Source organism: Brassica oleracea, chromosome C6 (genome assembly GCF_000695525.1).
Source record: "Brassica oleracea var. oleracea cultivar TO1000 chromosome C6, BOL, whole genome shotgun sequence".
Lineage (NCBI taxonomy): Eukaryota > Viridiplantae > Streptophyta > Magnoliopsida > Brassicales > Brassicaceae > Brassica > Brassica oleracea.
The window spans coordinates 22,386,973-22,405,799 of record NC_027753.1 but is presented as its reverse complement, the minus strand read 5'-3'; the positions used below and the strand labels follow the sequence as shown (position 1 = coordinate 22,405,799).

The following is an 18,827-nucleotide window of genomic DNA, read 5'->3' as shown; positions in this document are numbered from 1 at the left end:
TCAGTTATGATATCGAAACATAATATAAACCCAGATGCAATATGATAATATACCTTGGAGTTCTAGGTTTGTGTTCGCAATCACTTGGAAATTGTCGAACAGTCTAGTTATGACTGGAAATTGATCTCAGGAGCACCTGTGATGACTTCATCATTAATAGTTGGTGAGGTGAAACGAATGAGGAACAGATGATCAGTTATCTTGTACATGCTTGAGCACCTAACAACCTCAAAACGATCGATTTTCACAATGGAACCGGCTTTCAAAGATGACATGTAATGATTAGCACGTCCGGCGGGAATAAACTCATGAATCAGGAATCTGCAAATAATATTATTCAACAAAGAATCAAGAAATCAATTAAAAACAATTATATTGAATAAGTGTGATAAATCGAAGATTAACTTACCTTTTCATCAAGGAAGAGAACCGTGATTCCCATAAACTCACTGTCTTTCTTGAAATTCAGGGAATCCCAGAAGCGAGGAGGTTAGGGCTATGCTCTGGCTACTACGACTAAGACGGAGAGATTCGAAGGTTGAGTGACGGACGCCGGGGATGCCGATTTTAGGAACTGGAGAGGCAGAAAGAGATTTTCTAGAAGTTGGTTAAAGCTAAGAGGAATCAATGAGTTTTGTGGAGATGCAAATTGGGTTCATCAAAGATGAGAATCATATATATAGGGTTTCGAGAAGGACTACAAATCAAGAACATTTATGATCAAGCGATTTAAGATGGGAAGATGAAGAGTTCCCCAGTAAAAAAATAGATTACGAACAGACACACGCCGCAACTCTGTAACTCAGACTTGTCTAAGACAATGATGAAAAGAACCCTAACTCATGTTAAACAAAGACTGTTTACAATATGAGAAAACTATAATTGTTTTTTTTTCATATAACGTGATGAATTTCATTTAAAAATGAAACTCATAATACACTTGTAGGTCCGGCCCACAGAAAAAACCGAAGAAGCAAGGATTTCCGACCTTCATAAATATATATTAGTTTCGGCCATCAATATACAAAGTATCGTTTAGTTTGGTGGTATAAATGATGGTGTTTATATCTCAATAACACGGGTTCGAACCATGTGCTTGATATTTTTTTACACGTTTTAAAAGTGGGACCCACAAAACGCTGACGTGACGGTCTAAGGAGAGAGCAAAAACTCAATCATTATAATATAGATTACTTTCCCATTTTCATTAAAATAGTTTTAATTAAACATCACACAGATTAAATTTTTTGTAGTAATTCAAATAAATTCTGTTTTATATGCATTTTTTTTCTTGAAACTTTGATGAATATGCGGTTTGATGATAATGATTTAAATTTCAAGATAGCTTTTGTGATTATCTCAAACTAATTTTTGAGGTCGGTCAATATTTGGTTTGATGTAAATTATTAATATCACAACAAAGATGTGAATCTCACCAACAACGTACCCAAAAACCTTTGAAGCATGTTAGGTCCCACTTAGGTTCAGCACGACGACATTCTTCTTACAAGAACACTCTCTTAAAAAGAAAAGGTTCCACATCATTCATTCATGCTAAAGAAGAACCATAACAATGGCTTCATCTTCCTTACTACTCATGTCCTTGTTCTTACTACTTGTTGTCCCTTCATCAGTTCTCTCAGCCACTCTTCGATCTGACATTCAAGCTCTAGAGTCTATCATACGCAGCATTGATCCAAGTTCCATCTCCCCATCCTCTTACCTCAGCACATGGGACTTCTCTGAAGACCCTTGTGAAGGCTCAGGGACGTTCTTGGGAGTCATGTGTTCTTTCACTCTTGAGAACACGACCAGCAGAGTAACAGAGATCGACCTTGACGATGATGGTTATGACGGTTTCCTCTCTGAGGCAATAGGGAACCTCACCGAGCTCACTGTACTTAGCCTCAACAACAACAGGTTCCGCGGTCCAATACCAGAAACTGTCTTCCAGCTCAGGAAACTCACCAAGCTCTCTCTCTCCGGAAACTTCTTTACCGGAGATATAACCCCTGGAATCACCAAGCTCAAGGAGCTTAAGACCATAGACCTGTCCAAGAACAGTATCGCTGGTGAGATACCTCCCAGGATCTCAGGCTTGAGAAGTTTGACTCACCTGATCCTATCAAACAACCATATAGACGGAAGAATACCTGCTCTCAACGGCTTGTGGAAGCTACAAGTGTTAGAACTCGGTAACAACCATCTTTTCGGAATGCTTCCTAAGCTTCCCACGAGTCTCAGAACTCTATCTCTCTGTTACAACAGCCTTGCAGGACGTATATCACCTTTGCATAGGCTAAAACATCTTGTGTCATTAGACGTGAGCCAGAACAGATTCTCAGGCACCATCGGCCATGAGATCTTAACGTTTCCAGAGATTTCACGCATCAATGTGTCTTTTAACCAGTTCATATCCATAGAGGTTATTCAGGTTATAGGCATGGAAACACACCTGCGCATCCTCGACGCTGAAGGAAACCATTTACAGGGCCCCCTTCCACTGAACCTGGCTACTTATGGAAACTTGAAGGACATCAATCTACGGAGCAACATGTTCTCAGGAGATATTCCAAGGATCTATGGGAAAAGACTTGAGAATTCATGGAGAAGCTTGTACTTGGAGAACAACTATCTCACAGGTACACTTCCTGTGGAGTTTCAGAGAATCTCCAAGCAGATCAGAGGAAGCCTTTCTAATAACTGTCTGCAATGTCCTAAGAATGTTACAATCTGCCAAGGAGTACAGAAGCCAAAATCACAATGCACCAATGCAATGCAGGAAGAGGGCTTAAAGTAGAGAACATCCACATGGGAAGCAGTTTCTAAAAGAAAGCATGATCACCAGAGTTAAGTTCATGTCCTTTTATGCTTTTAAATAATAATGGTAGAAAATGTAGTCAAGAAACTGACATTCAAAACAAACGATAAAAAAGAGATGTGTACTCGAGATAACACTTTTCTTTCATCATATATTTATGTTTGACAAAAGTCTAAACCAAGAAATAAATAAAAACTTAAATTCTGCTAACATAACATCAGAGGTGTTTCTTTTCACAACATCTTAAACATAATGCAATTCAAAAGAGCCAATTGACACTAATGTTACCAAGCCAGATCAAAAGAGGAAACTGAGCTAACGCTACAAAGATCAAGAGGTAGTGATGCCTGCTCGAGTCAGAACTCCTAGCTTCCGCAAAGAGAACTCGCTTCATCGTCTTCACTAGGAAAACCCCGCTGCACAAGCAGGTCCACGGAAGGAGAGCATAGTAAGAGTATCCCCAGATGATCTTGCCAAGAACAGCTAAGCAGAGACCCGTGAAAGTATAGCCAGCATACGCCACGATATCCAAGAGGGGTGCTTCGCCGCTACCCAATGAAAGCAATGTTATCTTCAGCAGCATGACTTGCAAGAACCAGCCAACCATTCCTTTCACAAAAAGCCAGTTCAGAGCTTCCGGAGAAAACCTAGAGAATCCAGAATCACGACAAGAATCAAAAATATTGAAAACAAAAATGCAGTCTAAAAGACATATAAACGAATAGATAAAGAACTTACTTCCCATAGAGTCCTAGAGACAAACCAGCAAGAACAACGTATGTGCCGAATGCCATAAGCGGAATGTATAAGTCTGGTGCATTAATATCATATATCGGGGGCTTGTATGAAAGCCTACCCCCAACTGGCTCTGAGATTCTAGTCCAGTGTCCCTGAGTGTTGCAGCAAGACTGATTAGAGACAGAACAAAAAAAGAAAAGAAAGAGTACAGCAAAACAAAGTAAGCCTTCCTCTTACCCTGTGAAGGAAAGGAAGCAGAACAATCTTCAACTTGTTCCTCACATATTGGTCATTCACTTGAAAATAGTATTGAGGATCGGAGAAGTAACGAGTTATCTGTTTATATCACACTAACGTTAAAACAAATGAAACGCCAAGCATGTGAAAGAAACAAGCTAGAGACACAGGTTTTGACTTACGTTGCTCTGCACATACTCAGAGCTGGATCCGAAAATCTTCTCCCCATAAGCTCCCAAGCCACTTCTGATAAGTCCAGAGCCAGGACCAGAGAAGGCATTCCCAAAGGGGTTAGGCTGAGGAACTGCCTGAGGCATAGGCATCCCAGGCTGAGGTCCCATGTTATTATACATCTCTGCCAATTCAACACAAAACCAATTAGGTAATCTAACTAATTGAAAAGCTCATATGCACAAAGAACAAAACATTCTTTCCATATGATTCTTGTTTTAACAATCCAATCATCAAATCACCATGAACAACAAACATGACCTTCCTTTCTATCTATTGCTCAACCAAAACAACATCGATTCTGTTTTCTATAGTTACTGAATAAAGTCTGAGCCTTTGAAGAAGAAATCACTAAGCAACTAAACATGGTAGAAACCCAGATCTCGGCCATGGACAAAGCTTTTACCCAAACAAGAGATCGCTAGAAAACACATACAAGGCAAACAAGGAACATCAATTAGCAATTGGTGATAGCGAATACGAAGGCAGACCTGGAAGAAGATGTGAAGGAGACGACAGATCTAGAGATTGCTTTCTCGGTTGATTTGATTCAGTGCGACGGCTAAGCTCTCCGGTGGTGAAGAAGAAGATCTATAGATCCAAGGTGGAGAGTCTGGAAAATAACGGAAGCGAGGGCCCGTGTGAAAGCCTTTTGTTCGCACGTGTGAGCGAGCATAGGTTGCTCTGTTTCATCACCGAACCAATACATGCTCGACACGTATATAAGAAAATTGGATTTATATGAATACTCGAAAGTTCAGGGTTATTTATGTAAGACCTCCAAAGTTCAGGGTTTGTATTGTGACGTTTCCAAATAAAATATATACTATGTTATCAAGCCATGAAGTTTGGTGATATGGCTCCTGGACTATTCGGCATATATCACATAGAATATGCAATTTACAACCTCTCAACCAAGCCTGTCCGTATCTTCAAAGTTCTAGTACAAAGGTTAGCTGTTGTATATCTATGAAACTCTAGCTTTTTGAGCATTGTTGTCATGTCTAAACTCAAAGATCTTAAAGGAACGGTTCCAACGAAGAAGGCTTTCATTTAGAATAGCTAACCAGGTAAGAATGACTTTGCTGACACATTTCTGGAGAGGATGGGTTCGAGGTGTGGGCAGAATGCAAAAATACATTTGTGGATCACTGAACTTGCAAGTTTCTGAATGTTATCCTCAAGCAATTTATTGTTCTTTAGGCTTTCAATTTATTGCAAGTTTCACTATTAAACTTGGTAACGAGTTCTTATTAATTAAGGTGACACAAAATACAAGACAGTTGAATAAAAAAAGGTCGATACCAGGATCAAACAGTTGTCTGAACACCAAACCAAAGCAAAAAGCAAAAGTAAAATGTGAAATGTGAAATTCAAAACCGAGACTTGTAGATCAGTTTCCATTGAGGAGAGTCTGAACCTCAGACACTGTAGGTAGAGCTGGTATAGCTCCTTTCTTGGTAGTTGTAATGGCTCCACATGCATTAGCAAACCTAAGCACTTCTCTTAGACGAGCTTCCTCCTGTAGTTAAGAAAGAACACGGTCAATAATCAACACAAAGATTCAGAAAGCGCATAGACTGATCTGATATGTTACCTCGAGAATAGTACGGTCATCAACAATGTTGCTAAGCAAGGCACCAACAAATGAATCACCAGCACCAGTTGTATCCACTGTGTTAACATGGAAAGGATCAACAGATCCATGGAAGCTCTGTAACCACACAAGCACAAGAACACAGCTTAAGTTACACTATTAAGTAAGACATGAAACTTAAAAAAAAAACATTTACCTTGGTGTAATATTTACAACCCTTTTCACCCAAAGTGACCAAGAGAAGTTTCAAGTTATCATGCCACAGAGACAAAGCTGTCTCATCATCAACGTTATCAGATCCAGTCAAAAACATAAGCTCATCATCACTGACTTTGATCACTTCAGCTTTGTCCCAGATGCTAAGAATCTGCTTCTTAGCCTCCTCCTTCGAGGGCCACAAAGGCAGCCTCAAGTTTGGGTCGTAAGAGAGCAACGCACCAGCTTCTTTAGCCACTTCCATAGCCTTCAGGTGAGCAGATCTACATGGCTCAACGATGAGGCTTATTGATCCATAGTGAAACACCTTAGCCTGTCAAAAAAAAAAAACAATACAAATCAGAGCACTTCTTCAACCTAGCTTGAACTCCACGTTAGATTTATCAAGAACCGTTACAAAACCAAAACAAAACAGAGCACTTTACTAACCTAACTTGTCCTCCACGTTAGGTCTATCAACAACCGTTACATACAATAGTTACTTAAAAGTCAACGTAACGTACAGATTTGATGAGATCGAGATTAAGCTCATCGGGACGGAGGAGCATATCGGCGCTAGGGTTCCGGTAAAACATGAACTCACGTTCGCCATCGGATCTTAAGGTCACGAACGCGAGTGCCGTCCTAGCTCCGGTGTCAAAGTTGATTCCTTCGGCGGAGACACCGTTTTGTTTCAAGATTCCGGCGAGCATGTGACCGAACTCGTCGTCACCGAGCTTTCCAACAAAAGCAGCGCGACCACCGAGACGAGAAACGGCAATAGCGACGTTGGCAGGTGCGCCACCGGGGGCCTTGATGAAGCCAGGAGCCTCGGCGAGTGAGACGCCGGAGACGGTGGGAACGAAGTCGATGAGCATCTCACCGAAGCTCACGATCAAGCTTTTCTCGCCGTTGGATGCTGCCATTTGTGGTCGGGGTGTGTTTTATCTGACGGTAGAGATTAGTTTTGGATATGAGAAGTGTTTGGAGAACGGAGGATCGAGTCGAGGGTTTATATACAAGTGTTAGGATCATTTGGTTTAATTAATTTAAATGAAAATTTAAAAGATTTATCTATTTTAAAATTGTTATTATCCGCATTACCGGAAAACGTATTTGGTAAGTAATTAATATCGAAATATTCGATTGGTCCGTTGCATAATATTATGACCTTGTGAGATCAGTGATTGGTGCTTCGGACCAGCGTTACGTGTTTCACAAGGTTTACTATTAGGGTATATTTACTTATCCATTGTTGGATAAAGATATCTTACCCTCTTTTAACGCCGATTATTTCATTTTTAGGATTACTTTCCTCTATTAAACACATTTAAGTGGATATTATCTCATGTGAATTTCAAAAAAAAAAAAAAAATCAAAGTATTAATGTGCGATTTTTATAAATTTTAGAAACGGGATTTGGTTTGATATAAATATATGATCCTTATCCAGTTATCCTTTTTTATTTTTGGAATTGCTAACTATTTGATTTCCTATTTCCCAAGTAATAAATATTGTTGTATTTGTCATTAATCAACGGATTCTTCATCCTTTAGACGTTAAAGTTCATAAACAGTCAAACTAATTGGTAAATGCTAAGTAACGGATAAGACCCAAAGGAAACGTATCTACTGATATATACAAAGAGGGTGTAGATAATTTTCAACATCTTATGAGAATATATCATCTTAAAAAATCTACGCTTGACAATATTTTACATTATTATGAGCTGTCTTGTAAAATCAACATCACCATATTCTTTGTATCTAACACTATACTAAAAGAAGAATATGAAGTATTTAGAGAGTGTCCACGTCCTCAAAATAATCATCCAATCACAGAGCACCAATGTGCCATATCACATTTCATTTTAGTCCACTAAAAATACCACCCGCCATGAATTCTTATATATTGTATTCGGCCCATGTTTTTCACAGTCTTTGGCCCAATTAATTAGGCTGACGACTCCACTACATCTTCTTCGGAGCAATCCATCAGTTTCTTCAACCTCTTCGTTTCTCTAGAGTAAAGTCGGCTTCCAATCACTCTTTCTCATTAAAATTGTTTCTTTACTTCTTTAATAGGAAGATCAATAGTTCCAAATCCTTTTGTTTGTCACCTTATATAAACTCATCCTCCGAACAATAGCACCACTATCAGGAATGGCGATGAAATCGGTTGAATCAACGAGAAGTCTCCAGTGGCTCAATTGTTTTTTGCGACGTCTCTCCCTGCTTACTGGAATCAGAGGTGAGACCCCGTTTAATCTACTTCTGTGAGGCTAGAAACACGGCGAAAGGGCTTGCTTATTGGGTTACCATAACCTTCGTTTAGTTCTTCAATCATTTAACTCAAGGCTTCAATCCAATTTGGTCAAAATCACTCTCTGATGTCGAACATCCACCTTAATGCTGTTGTTTTTTACTCGCTGGCGGCTCAAATCACGTATGTATATCCGTTTTGTTGCTCTGATTCCCTTTTTCTCCACTATTAGTTTAGATTTTATGCAATATGTTTTTCTTTCTTCTTTCCATGATCTGTAATCTGATAAGTTTCAAGATTTGCGATGAAACTTCTGTCTCGGCTTTAACGGGTTGCGTTTCACACTTGAGCCGGGGAACATAACCTTTCTCTTTATTCTTTAATTGATCTAAAATGTTTAGTTAAGACCATAAGATGCTAACCTTTGTGTTCGAAACCGTAAATTTTATTGTCATGTGAAAGTCTAGAGATTGCATTTTAGGGCTCTTTGATAAGATCAAAATCCATTTGAATGGTGATTGATCCATAATGTTTAGTTAAGCTTTGTGTTAGAAACGGTAAAGTCTTAATTTTTATCTCGAAATGAATCAGGTGTGATCTGTTGGTAACACCTAATAGAAAAATTGAGAAAATAGCTTCAGGGTTTCTGGATCCTTTCCTTGCTCACTCGATGTAGACATCACACGATCAATTTAAATAAGGTGGCAACTCAATTATTCTCTTGCCCGAGGAATGTGACAGTGCATCTTGGTTAATTAAACTAATTGTTGAATGGCTTAATACATATTCAGTATATTTAAACGACATGTGGATTGAAATCAAGACTCCTTTTCTTCTTTGTTATAGCTAGGTTTGTTCTATTAGTGAGGAACTTGGATGTCCTAGCACGTGTTTACACTATGAAAACTGAGATAATGCAGATCAAGGAAGAATTTGGTATCCAAAACAACTGTGAAGTGGCAATAAGTGTTGTAAGTAGGCTTTTATTTTTATATACAATTTTTTCGGTGAGTTGACAGTTTTAACGTTGGATTGTATCAGTCGGCGGATGATGATCAACGACAAAAGGATCAAAGAGTACAGAAGGTATGTTTTAATGATGCCGACATTTCCTATATGCCAGTCATTAAGATGTTGTTTGCCTCTTGGCCCTTTGATCTTACAGACTTACAGTTTAACCAATATTTGAGAATGTGGATCAGATAGCAGGCTATTGTCCTCTACGATGTTACCCCTTCGCATGAAAGATATTTCTTTTCTATTTGCTTAAGAAAGTGAGTATTTAAGTAACTGATTGGTAATATGGAAACGTTTTTCAGAATTCAAGACATGAAAGTGATGGAGACAAGAAAGACAGTGTTGCAGAAAGAACAAAGAATGTTATTTGCACGTGCCTTGGCAGCCGGTTTCAAAGTTGCTGATATGCTGACTCTTATATCTTCCGCCAAATTATTTTGGAACCTCACATTTGATGTGAGGAAATTTAATATATTCAGATATTCTTTCATTGTTTTGATGTGCGAAAACAGACCTTTACAAGCAATCAATGGCTTACAAGAATTCAGAAGAGAAAGCGCCTCTCACTACGTGTGTTCTTTGGTAATGTGGTTCCGGAAATTTGCAATGCATTTTCTAGAGGGATTATCGAGCTCAGATCTGAATCAAAGGTATTTTGTTTACTTTCTTCTTCTTTTTTTTTTTTGCTTTTGGTTTTCCTCAGACAATATTGTTGTCTATCGTTTACTTAATTGGTTTCTGAGATTTAGATTGGAAGAAAGGAATGGGATGAATCAGCGGTAGTTACGTTTTCAGCGTTCTGAACGCTTGCAAGTGGTTTTTCCCTCTTTTGAATCCTCTACTTGAAGTTTAACGAGTGAAAGATAAGGCCCAGTTGTTATTGTTAGGATAGATATGATTCTTATTTTTGTTGACATGTTTTTTTTCCGATAGTACTTCTAATTTGAAGATGCATCAGTGCAGGCTGTTTGACAATCAGGTGTATGGTGTTGTTCATGGACTTCTCATGGGTCATAGAGAGAATCTATGGCCGCAAGCTCAGAGCTTATTCATCAAAGTAAAGGAAATGGATGGTTCGAACGCTTCTTCCTTTGACCTCTGGCACTTTGTTCAGGTATATATCACACAGATATTGTAGAGGCCCAAGTTTTGGAACAAGGCGCCCAGGAGGTTGCGCATGAGGGAAGATCTAGACAAGTTTGAGAGAAATTATGGTCTAATTCTTGCTTGAACGTACACCTTCCAAGCTCGGTTTAGAGCCCCACTACTATGTCTACTATGTTTTTTTCATGCAATTTGAATGAAAACCAGTTCATAAAGAAATAGTTTTCAATTTGAAGAGTGACAAAGAGGTTGAGACATTATTTTCAATACCAGAAGATGAAAACATATACAGTATAGCTATTCACATTAACGCACACTAACAAGAGTTTGTTTTTAAGAATTTTGTTTAGAACACAGTTTGTTTTTAAGAATAAAATTTGCTTTTTTTTAACATGCTTTCTGGCATGCTCATTGCATAACTATATGCACTTGCATGGCATCACAACTCCCATATTATACTCCTAAGTTTTGAGTATAATATATGTGTCTGTAGTGCTTGAGAAGAGGCAGTGTTTCCCAATCGACAGGGTGATGGTCCGGTTTATACAATTTAAAAATCAATTTCTGGGTGGTGGTTTTAAAAAAAAAAAAAAATTCTTTGGATTATTTTGGTTTATGTTTTATTTTCATAGCATTTTGTCATTTGATATTTTTATTCAATTTATTCTTTATCATAAAATAGTTTCGTTTTGTTAAAAATAACCAATTTAAATCATCTATTTTAATAAGAAATCATGCAAAACAATTTTATTTCTCTTAATTCCGTTGAAATTTGATCGGAAAACTATTCTTAGCCTTCAGGTAAAAAAAATCGTTTTTAATCTCCTTAATTAAAGAATTTTGGTTAGTGTATCAAATCAAAATTGTGTAGCCGTAAATTAATCATACAGACAGAATTATTTATCTTTTGAAATAAACAATGTAAAAACCCGTTTATATGTCAGTTTATATTTTCTTTGTAGAGAGCGTAGAAATTGAAAAAGTAAAATCAATAATTCTAAAGATATAACAAAGTTTTAAATCAATTGTGGATTTAACAATTGTTTTATATGAAACAATACATTTTAGCTAAAATTTAAGAATATTGGCTACTCATCATTTTCAATTAGTTTTAATAATAAATAAACAACAAAGAGTGAGGGATTGATTGCTATTCTGTAGTTTTAGTTTTTTCTTACTTTAGAAAATAGACCTTGGATTTTTTTTTCTTTTGTTTTAGTTGTTTTGCTATAAATTTATTTTCAAATCACGAAATAAACTCTATAGAAAAGTTGATTTAAAAAAAGGCTTTAGAAAGAAAATAGCTGTCCAAAACATATCTACCTTCATTACCAATTAACCCATGAGTTATTCATTTCGAAATTCGTTGGATAAAATAATAAATAATAATAATAAAAAAATTAATGTGTGTATATTATATTTTTAGTAGATATAATATATATGTTTACACAAAAAAATACAAGTTAAAATTAATTATAAATTATAAGAAGAAACCCGGGCGTAGTCCGGGAAAGACCCTAGTGGTATTTAAAAGCAACAAATAAATGACTTTCGTCATGAATTATCAATGAAATATTACAGAACAAAATTACAAAAAAAAAATTATCAATGAAATATTACAAAAAAAAAACATATCCTATCAAACAAACATATTAACTTTGGTAACCATGTATGTTTATGTAATTTGGATATTGAAAAAATTACACCAAAACAGTAAAAAGAACTGGCCTAGTTGATACAGAAAAAGTTGAAGGCTAGGAAATAAAATGATTGTTAGTAGGAAGAATCTGTAAATAGAGATAATAAAAGGGTGGATCTGTACAATTACCAAAAGTAATGGACATACCGGTCTAACCGGTGCGTCTGTCGGCGAGAATCACGCTGTAAAAATCTAAAAAAAAAAAAGAAAAAAAGAAAAAAACTAAGCCAAACGAATAACAGGAATTATCAGACGAGGAGAAGCGCACAGGAGGAACCATAGAGTCGATCAACCTAAAGCTTAGAATGAACGGTGAGTTGACTTCTCTCCGATATTGACCCAATCATCTCTCGCCACGTCATAGGTTTATTGCGTCCCCAGTAATCCATCACCTTCTCTGTCTCTCCCCCATCGAAAAACCTAATTCGATCGCCGCCGCCTCCGATCTACATCCGCCGCCGGCGAATCCCCCGGAAAAAACTTTACAAGTAAGATTCTTTATTCATTCACCGTCATTTCGTTCCTCTAATTGAAATTGGGTATTACAGATTTGAGATATTGATTTGGATTGAGATTAAAAGTCTCAGTCTTTCGATCCTTTTGATGATTTACACAACTCTCCATTGCTAAAAGATTGAATCTTTGAAGAGCTTCATGCTTAGGCCTACGGGTTTCATTTAAGCTTTGTTTATTGTATTGTTGTGGAGTCTGTAGGCTCTAGTTATGAAACCACTTGTGTAGTTGAACTTTGTCTTCATGTCTTGAATTGGAAGAGTTTCAGTCACAAAGGCTTCTTGTAAGAGGATAAAGACTTGTTCTTGTTCTTTGCTAGATATCTGCTGTGTGTTTTGCTCACCTTATGATTGCTACTTGCAATGGTGTTCATCTTCTTGAACTCCTTTTGCTTGCAGTGGATTTCAGAATTGATAATGGTGATGCTGCTGCTGGGATGATGATGGGACATAATGAAATGGGTGAAAGCTCCGGTCAAGCAATGATTGAGCAAGATGAAGAAAACCATAACGAGATTGGTGAACACTCTGGTGAAGAAATGACTCTCGAGCAAGATGAGAAAGTAGATCCGGACTCTATCCCTCTGGAAGTTGCAGATATGGCGGATGAGCCTTTTGTTGGTCAGGAGTTTGAATCTGAAGCAGCCGCACACGGGTTTTACAATGCTTACGCTACAAAAGTAGGGTTCGTCATCCGTGTTAGTAAACTGTCACGGTCAAGGCATGATGGGTCTCCCATAGGAAGGCAGCTTGTTTGTAACAAGGAAGGGTACAGGTTGCCTAACAAGCGGGACAAGGTTATTAGACAAAGAGCTGAAACAAGGGTTGGATGTAGAGCAATGATCTTGATTAGAAAAGAAAGTTCAGGTAAATGGGTGATCACAAAGTTTGTCAAGGAGCATAATCATCCTTTGATGCCTGGAAGGGTTCGAAGAGGTTGCATCTATGATCAATATCCGGTCAGTTCTTGCTCTTTTCATTGATCAGTATTCTTTATATTTTGCTAAATGAAGTCAAACATGTAATATATATTAGATTCAGCTATTGCCATTCTCTTACAAGTCTGCCTTAAATGTTCTGAAAGAATCAATCACTCTTGTTGATGTTTCTGTGTTGTCCGGTCAATGTGGCATTGGTTCATGATTAGTTGCTATATGGTTTGATTCTGAGTTTGCTTGTTTCTCATTTGGTACTGCTAAAGGAACGAAATTCTAAAGAGTTTGGTCTCCTCATTTGCAGAATGAGCATGACAAAATCCAGGAGCTGATGCAGCAGCTAGCTGCAGAGAAAAAGAGAGCCGCTACTTACAAAAGGCATCTGGAGATGCTCTTTGACCATATCGAACAGCACAATGAAGGCCTTACTAAAAGAATCCAACACATAGTAGACAATGTGAGGGATCTGGAACAGAGAGATCGTCAACAGAACCAAGTATAGTCTATTTTTGGTCTCAGGTTCTTCCTTGTTCATTTTTTACCAGTTTGATTTAGGAGATAGATCTTCTCTTCTGTGTTCCCTATATCCTCTCTTTTAATAAATATTTTTCTTGTCAAAATACAAAAGAGCTTGCAATCGCCTTCAACAAAGTTTTGTTCTGATGCTGCATAGGCATAACTCTAGGGTGTTATCTTGCTTGAACCCTAACTTTAGATAGTTACTAACAATAAGTCAATAACTAACCTATCTTCGTCCAATTCTCAACCTATTTGGCTTGTAAGAAAAGTCAAATATCTTTTTATCTAATTGTTCTTAACCATTCAGTTCAAGATTCATTGCATGACATTATTTACATAGGAGTAAAAAGATCAAAACCAGCTCTAATTTGATGATGATGATCTATTGTTAAATCCACCAGTTTTCATCATCTGAAGAAACTCCTTGTAATTGACTCTACCATCTCCATCTTCATCCACTTGCATAATCATCTCTTTACAACACTCTAGGGTTTTACCTTGCTTGAGTCCCAAGGAAGCCATCACAGACTTTAACTCCTCAACGCTAATAAACCCATCACCGTCTTGATCAAACACATGGAACGCATCTCTCATATCCTCTTCCTCTTTCTCTTCAACAATCGAACCGTAAAGAGATTCAAACTCGTGTATGTCTACACAACCATCTCCATTTGCATCCATCTTATGGATCATCTGGATCAGATCTTTGTCTGGCATGAAGATTCCTAGGTTCTCCAAGGAATCATTTAGCTCTTCCTTAGTGATGCGGCCGTCTCCGTTCTTGTCGAACATCTGAAACACTTGTTTCAGATCCACTGGGTCTGTTCTTGTCTGAGATTTTGGTTCCGGTTCTGAAAGTGGTGGTGGGATGTTGTCGTCGATGTACCAAGAAGGAGGGAAGAGAACTCTAAGCTTCTTGGGAACCAAACACAGAAGAAATGAGTTAATGAGGTTGTAGAGAAGAAAAACTCTCACCATAACTCTTGACTTTGTTAAAGAAGAGAGAACAAAGAAACCAAGCTTCGATGTTTTTATACAGTTGGAGAGAAACTTGAAATGAAAATTGTCTCAAGGTTGTTTTTATACAGTTGGAGAGACAGAGAGATAGAGATGTAGTTAATATTTAATAATTTGGCAAAAGATCTTTCTTGTTAGAAATATGAGAGAAGTGTTGCTTTGAAAGTTGTGTCTTTCTCATTAGCTCTCACTATCAATATATAGTGGAGGTTCATAAGGGTTTACAACAAGGAGAGAATCTACACATTTATTACATATTGACCACGGAAAACCCAAAACCCAATGTGGTAAAAAGGGAAACCAAGGACAGGAAAAAGAGTACAACACACATTACTCCCCCTGATTTGGACATCACTGAAGGTCCTTGAGTCTCCGCATTCCAATCTGCTGCGTAAGCTTCCTGAATGTGCTGGTGGGAAGTGATTTGGTGAAGAGGTCGGCTGAGTTCTCACTTGACCGGATTTGAGTGATGCTGACCTCCTTTGCTTTCTGCAACTCATGTGTGAAGAAAAACTTGGGTAGTATATGTTTGGTTCGGTCACCTTTGATATACCCATCTTTGAGTTGAGCAATGCAGGCTACATTATCCTCATATATGATGGTCGGACCATTGTCCTCGACCATTCCACTATCTGATCGGATGTGTTGAGTCATAGACCTCAACCATACACACTCACGACTTGCCTCATGCATGGCTAAGATTTCTGAGTGATTAGATGATGTGGCTGCTATAGTTTCTTTCATGGAACACCATGATATTGCAGTACCACCATGAGTGAACACATATCCGGTTTGGGACCGAGCATGGTGTGGATCAGATAAGTAGCCTGCATCAGCAAAGCCTACTAAACCATCTTTGGTTTCATTGGTATAAAATAGACCCAAATCCTTAGTTCCTTGAAGGTAACGTAGGATATGTTTAATTCCATTCCAGTGCCTTTGGGTCGGACATGAACTAAAACGGGCTAGGAGACTCACGGCAAAACATATATCTGGTCTAGTGTGGCTAGCCAAATACAGTAACGCTCCTATGGCACTGAGGTAAGGCACTTCTGGACCCAGGACATTCTCATTCTCGTCCTTAGGACGAAATGGGTCAGTGTCCACTCCAAGGGACCTCACGACCATTGGGCTGGTCAATGGGTGAGCCTGGTCCATGTTAAATCTCTTGAGTACTTTTTCTGTATATGCCTTTTGATGCACAAGGATTCCTCCTTTTATGTACTCAAGTTGTAACCCCAAACAGACTTTAGTTTTACCTAGGTCTTTCATTTCAAACTCTTTCTTGAGATATTCAACTGTTTGGGCGATTTCCCCAGGGGTTCCAATGATGTTCAAATCATCAACATACACTGCTATGATAACAAATCCTTTGTTTGCAAACTTCTTTATAAAGATACATGGACTGATAGGGTCGTTCTTATAGCCAACTTTGGCAAGGTATTCGCTTAAGCGATTATACCACATTCGACCACTTTGCTTAAGTCCATATAAGGATTTGTTCAGCCTTATGCAGTGTTCTTCTCGAGAACCTTTATTAGCTTTGAGCTCAACACCCTCTGGTAATCTCATATATATATTTCGTTATCCAGTGGACCATAAAGGTATGCGGTTACAACATCCATTAACCGCATATCCAAATTTTCTTTGATGGCCAGACTTATTAAAAATCGAAATGTAGTTGCATCCACCACAGGGGAGTATGTCTCCTCATAATCGATGCCTGGTATTTGTGAGAATCCTTGTGCAACAAGCCGTGCTTTATATCTTACAATTTCACCATATTCATTTCTCTTCCTCACAAATACCCACTTATATCCCACTGGATTAACATTATAAGGTGTCCGGATAATCGATCCAAAGACATTCCTTTTCTTAAAAGATTCTAACTCCACGTTTATGGCTTCTTTCCATTTGAGCCAATCTGATCTTTGAGTGCACTCTAGTATAGACGTGGGTTCATGATCCTCATCTAAGTCCATAACATCAAGGGCTACTTGGTATGCAAATATATCATTGATGTCAACATCTTTCCGGTTCCATCTTGTCCCAGACATTAAATAATTAATTGAGATCTCATCATTAGCACCTTCAGTACCATGAGGCTCGGCGTCCCGAGTCTCATTGGTTGGTACCTTAGGCATGGCCATTTCGGCCTTGTCTGGACAATCTATGACCTCGGTTTCTTTTGCACCTTTCTTTAGTTTCCGAGGTCTTTTATCTTTGGAACCAATTGGTCTACCACGCTTAAGACGTGCTTTAGACTCTGTAGCCACTTGATTGTGTCCATCTTGGACATCAATACTTATTGGTGCATTACAAGCTGGTATATAGGACTTAGTCACTCTTTTCGGGTCAGCAAAGGAATCAGGCAATTGATTAGCTAGCTTTTGCATATGAATTATTTTCTGGACCTCTAAATCACATGATTGAGTCCGAGGATCTTGCCATGATAAGGATGTTTGATTCCATACAATTTCTTTGCCCAGCTTGTTATTTTCTCCCCCTAATGTTGGGTACTCTGATTCATCAAAATGACAATCAGCATATCTGGCCTTAAATAAATCTCCAGTAGTAGGCTCAAGATATTTAATAATGGTTGGAGAATCAAAACCAACATATATTCCCATCCTCCTTTGAGGTCCCATTTTTGTTCTCTGTGGTGGTGCAATAGGGACGTACACAGAACATCCAAATGTTTTGATATGGGATACGTCTGGCTCATGACCCGAGAGTAATTGGGATGGAGAATATTTATGTTCACTGGATGGCCTTATGCGTATTAATTCAGCAGCATGTAATACCGCATGTCCCCAAGCTGATACTGGTAGCTTCGACCTCATGAGTAATGGTCGAGCAATCAACTGGATTCTTTTAATGAAGGATTCGGCCAATCCATTCTGTGTATGTACATGTGCCACGGAGTGTTCCACACTTACCCCCATGGACATACAGTAATCATTAAAAGCTTGAGAACTGAATTCACTTGCATTGTCAAGACGTATAGTCTTTAGTGGAAAATCTGGAAAATGGGCTCGCAGTCTTATGATCTGTGCCAATAGTCTTGCCAATGCTAAGTTTCTAGATGATAATAGACAAACATGCGACCATCTGGTCGATGCGTCAATGAGGACCATAAAATATCGAAATGTCCCACAAGGTGGGTGTATTGGTCCACATATATCACATGTATTCTTTCCAGAAAGTTTAATGTTTCCTTACTCACCTTTCCAGGTGATGGCCTTATTATTAATTTTCCTTGTGAGCATGGAATACATGTAATGCTCATAGGGATAGTTATCCTATCTTTCAAGGAATGGCCAGTTGAGCTCGAGATTATTTTGCGCATCATGGATCTGCCAGGATGGCCAAGCCTTTCATGCCATTGTTTAAAGGCTTCTCTGAACTCATTAGGAATTGAAGTGTTAGCCTCACTCGATTTTATATTGGCACAATAGAGGCCTATTGATATAGCAGGGATAGTCTCTAGGACTTTCTTATGGCCTTGGGCATTTTCATAAATCAAGAGGAATTCTTTCTTTCCCTCGCCCCTAGTTTCAACATGTAGATCATTCATGCGAATGTCTTTGAAACTTAACAAATTTCTCTTTGATTTAGGAGAATATAATGCATTAGAAATTTCTAAATGCATGCCTTTAGGCATCACTAAGTGAGCCGGGCCATGGCCTTCAATAAGGCTGGCCGTGCCTGCTATAGTCTTGATATTGGCACTCTTTAAAATGAGGTTAACAAAATATCTTTTGTCTTTTAATATAGTGTGACTTGATCCACTATCCACTACTAGCTGGTTCTTGTCTTCTTTCATTTCTGAAAAATAGACAAGAGTCAACACCTTAGATATTACATAAGGTTTAAAGTATGTTTTAATGGCTTTTTTTTTTTTCATGTTCTTAATAATTTCGACTTTGTATAAGGCATATAT

General features: G+C 38.2%; 5 protein-coding genes across 7 annotated transcripts; 2 read left to right on the top strand and 3 right to left on the bottom strand.

Moving 5' to 3' along the window:
• The first annotated feature begins 1,535 nt into the window (after positions 1-1,535).
• On the top strand, positions 1,536-2,971 carry LOC106300402 (probable LRR receptor-like serine/threonine-protein kinase At4g36180). Its single transcript, XM_013736539.1, has one exon. The coding sequence runs from the start codon at positions 1,574-1,576 to the stop codon at positions 2,798-2,800; it is 1,227 nt and encodes a 408-aa protein (XP_013591993.1). The 5' UTR covers positions 1,536-1,573; the 3' UTR covers positions 2,801-2,971.
• LOC106300403 (protein YIF1B-A-like) lies at positions 2,949-4,731 on the bottom strand. The gene is made up of 5 exons (XM_013736540.1): positions 4,519-4,731; positions 3,979-4,151; positions 3,797-3,895; positions 3,560-3,711; positions 2,949-3,468 (listed from the first exon to the last, which is right to left on the bottom strand). Exons 2-5 carry the CDS (start codon positions 4,147-4,149, stop codon positions 3,081-3,083), a joined length of 810 nt encoding a protein of 269 aa, XP_013591994.1. The 5' UTR covers positions 4,150-4,151; positions 4,519-4,731; the 3' UTR covers positions 2,949-3,080.
• Positions 4,732-5,301: 570 nt separating this feature from the next.
• On the bottom strand, positions 5,302-6,785 carry LOC106299149 (probable fructokinase-4). The gene is made up of 4 exons (XM_013735283.1): positions 6,344-6,785; positions 5,821-6,153; positions 5,625-5,741; positions 5,302-5,549 (listed from the first exon to the last, which is right to left on the bottom strand). Exons 1-4 carry the CDS (start codon positions 6,743-6,745, stop codon positions 5,421-5,423), a joined length of 981 nt encoding a protein of 326 aa, XP_013590737.1. The 5' UTR covers positions 6,746-6,785; the 3' UTR covers positions 5,302-5,420.
• A 5,336-nt stretch (positions 6,786-12,121) lies between these two features.
• LOC106296876 (protein FAR1-RELATED SEQUENCE 6-like) lies at positions 12,122-14,005 on the top strand. Of its 3 annotated transcripts, none has more exons than XM_013733115.1 (3): positions 12,122-12,389; positions 12,813-13,372; positions 13,653-14,005. In XM_013733115.1, coding segments are annotated over exons 1-3 (759 nt in total). In that variant the 5' UTR covers positions 12,122-12,388; the 3' UTR covers positions 13,851-14,005. The 3 variants fall into 3 exon arrangements, with proteins under 3 accessions (XP_013588569.1, XP_013588568.1, XP_013588570.1); XM_013733116.1 differs by lacking the exon at positions 12,122-12,389 and adding an exon at positions 12,505-12,697; XM_013733114.1 differs by lacking the exon at positions 12,122-12,389 and having other exon boundaries at positions 12,502-13,372.
• A 188-nt stretch (positions 14,006-14,193) lies between these two features.
• On the bottom strand, positions 14,194-14,898 carry LOC106296877 (calmodulin-like protein 4). The gene has a single exon (XM_013733117.1). It carries the CDS (start codon positions 14,843-14,845, stop codon positions 14,231-14,233), a length of 615 nt encoding a protein of 204 aa, XP_013588571.1. The 5' UTR covers positions 14,846-14,898; the 3' UTR covers positions 14,194-14,230.
• Between the last annotated feature and the right edge of the window lie 3,929 nt (positions 14,899-18,827).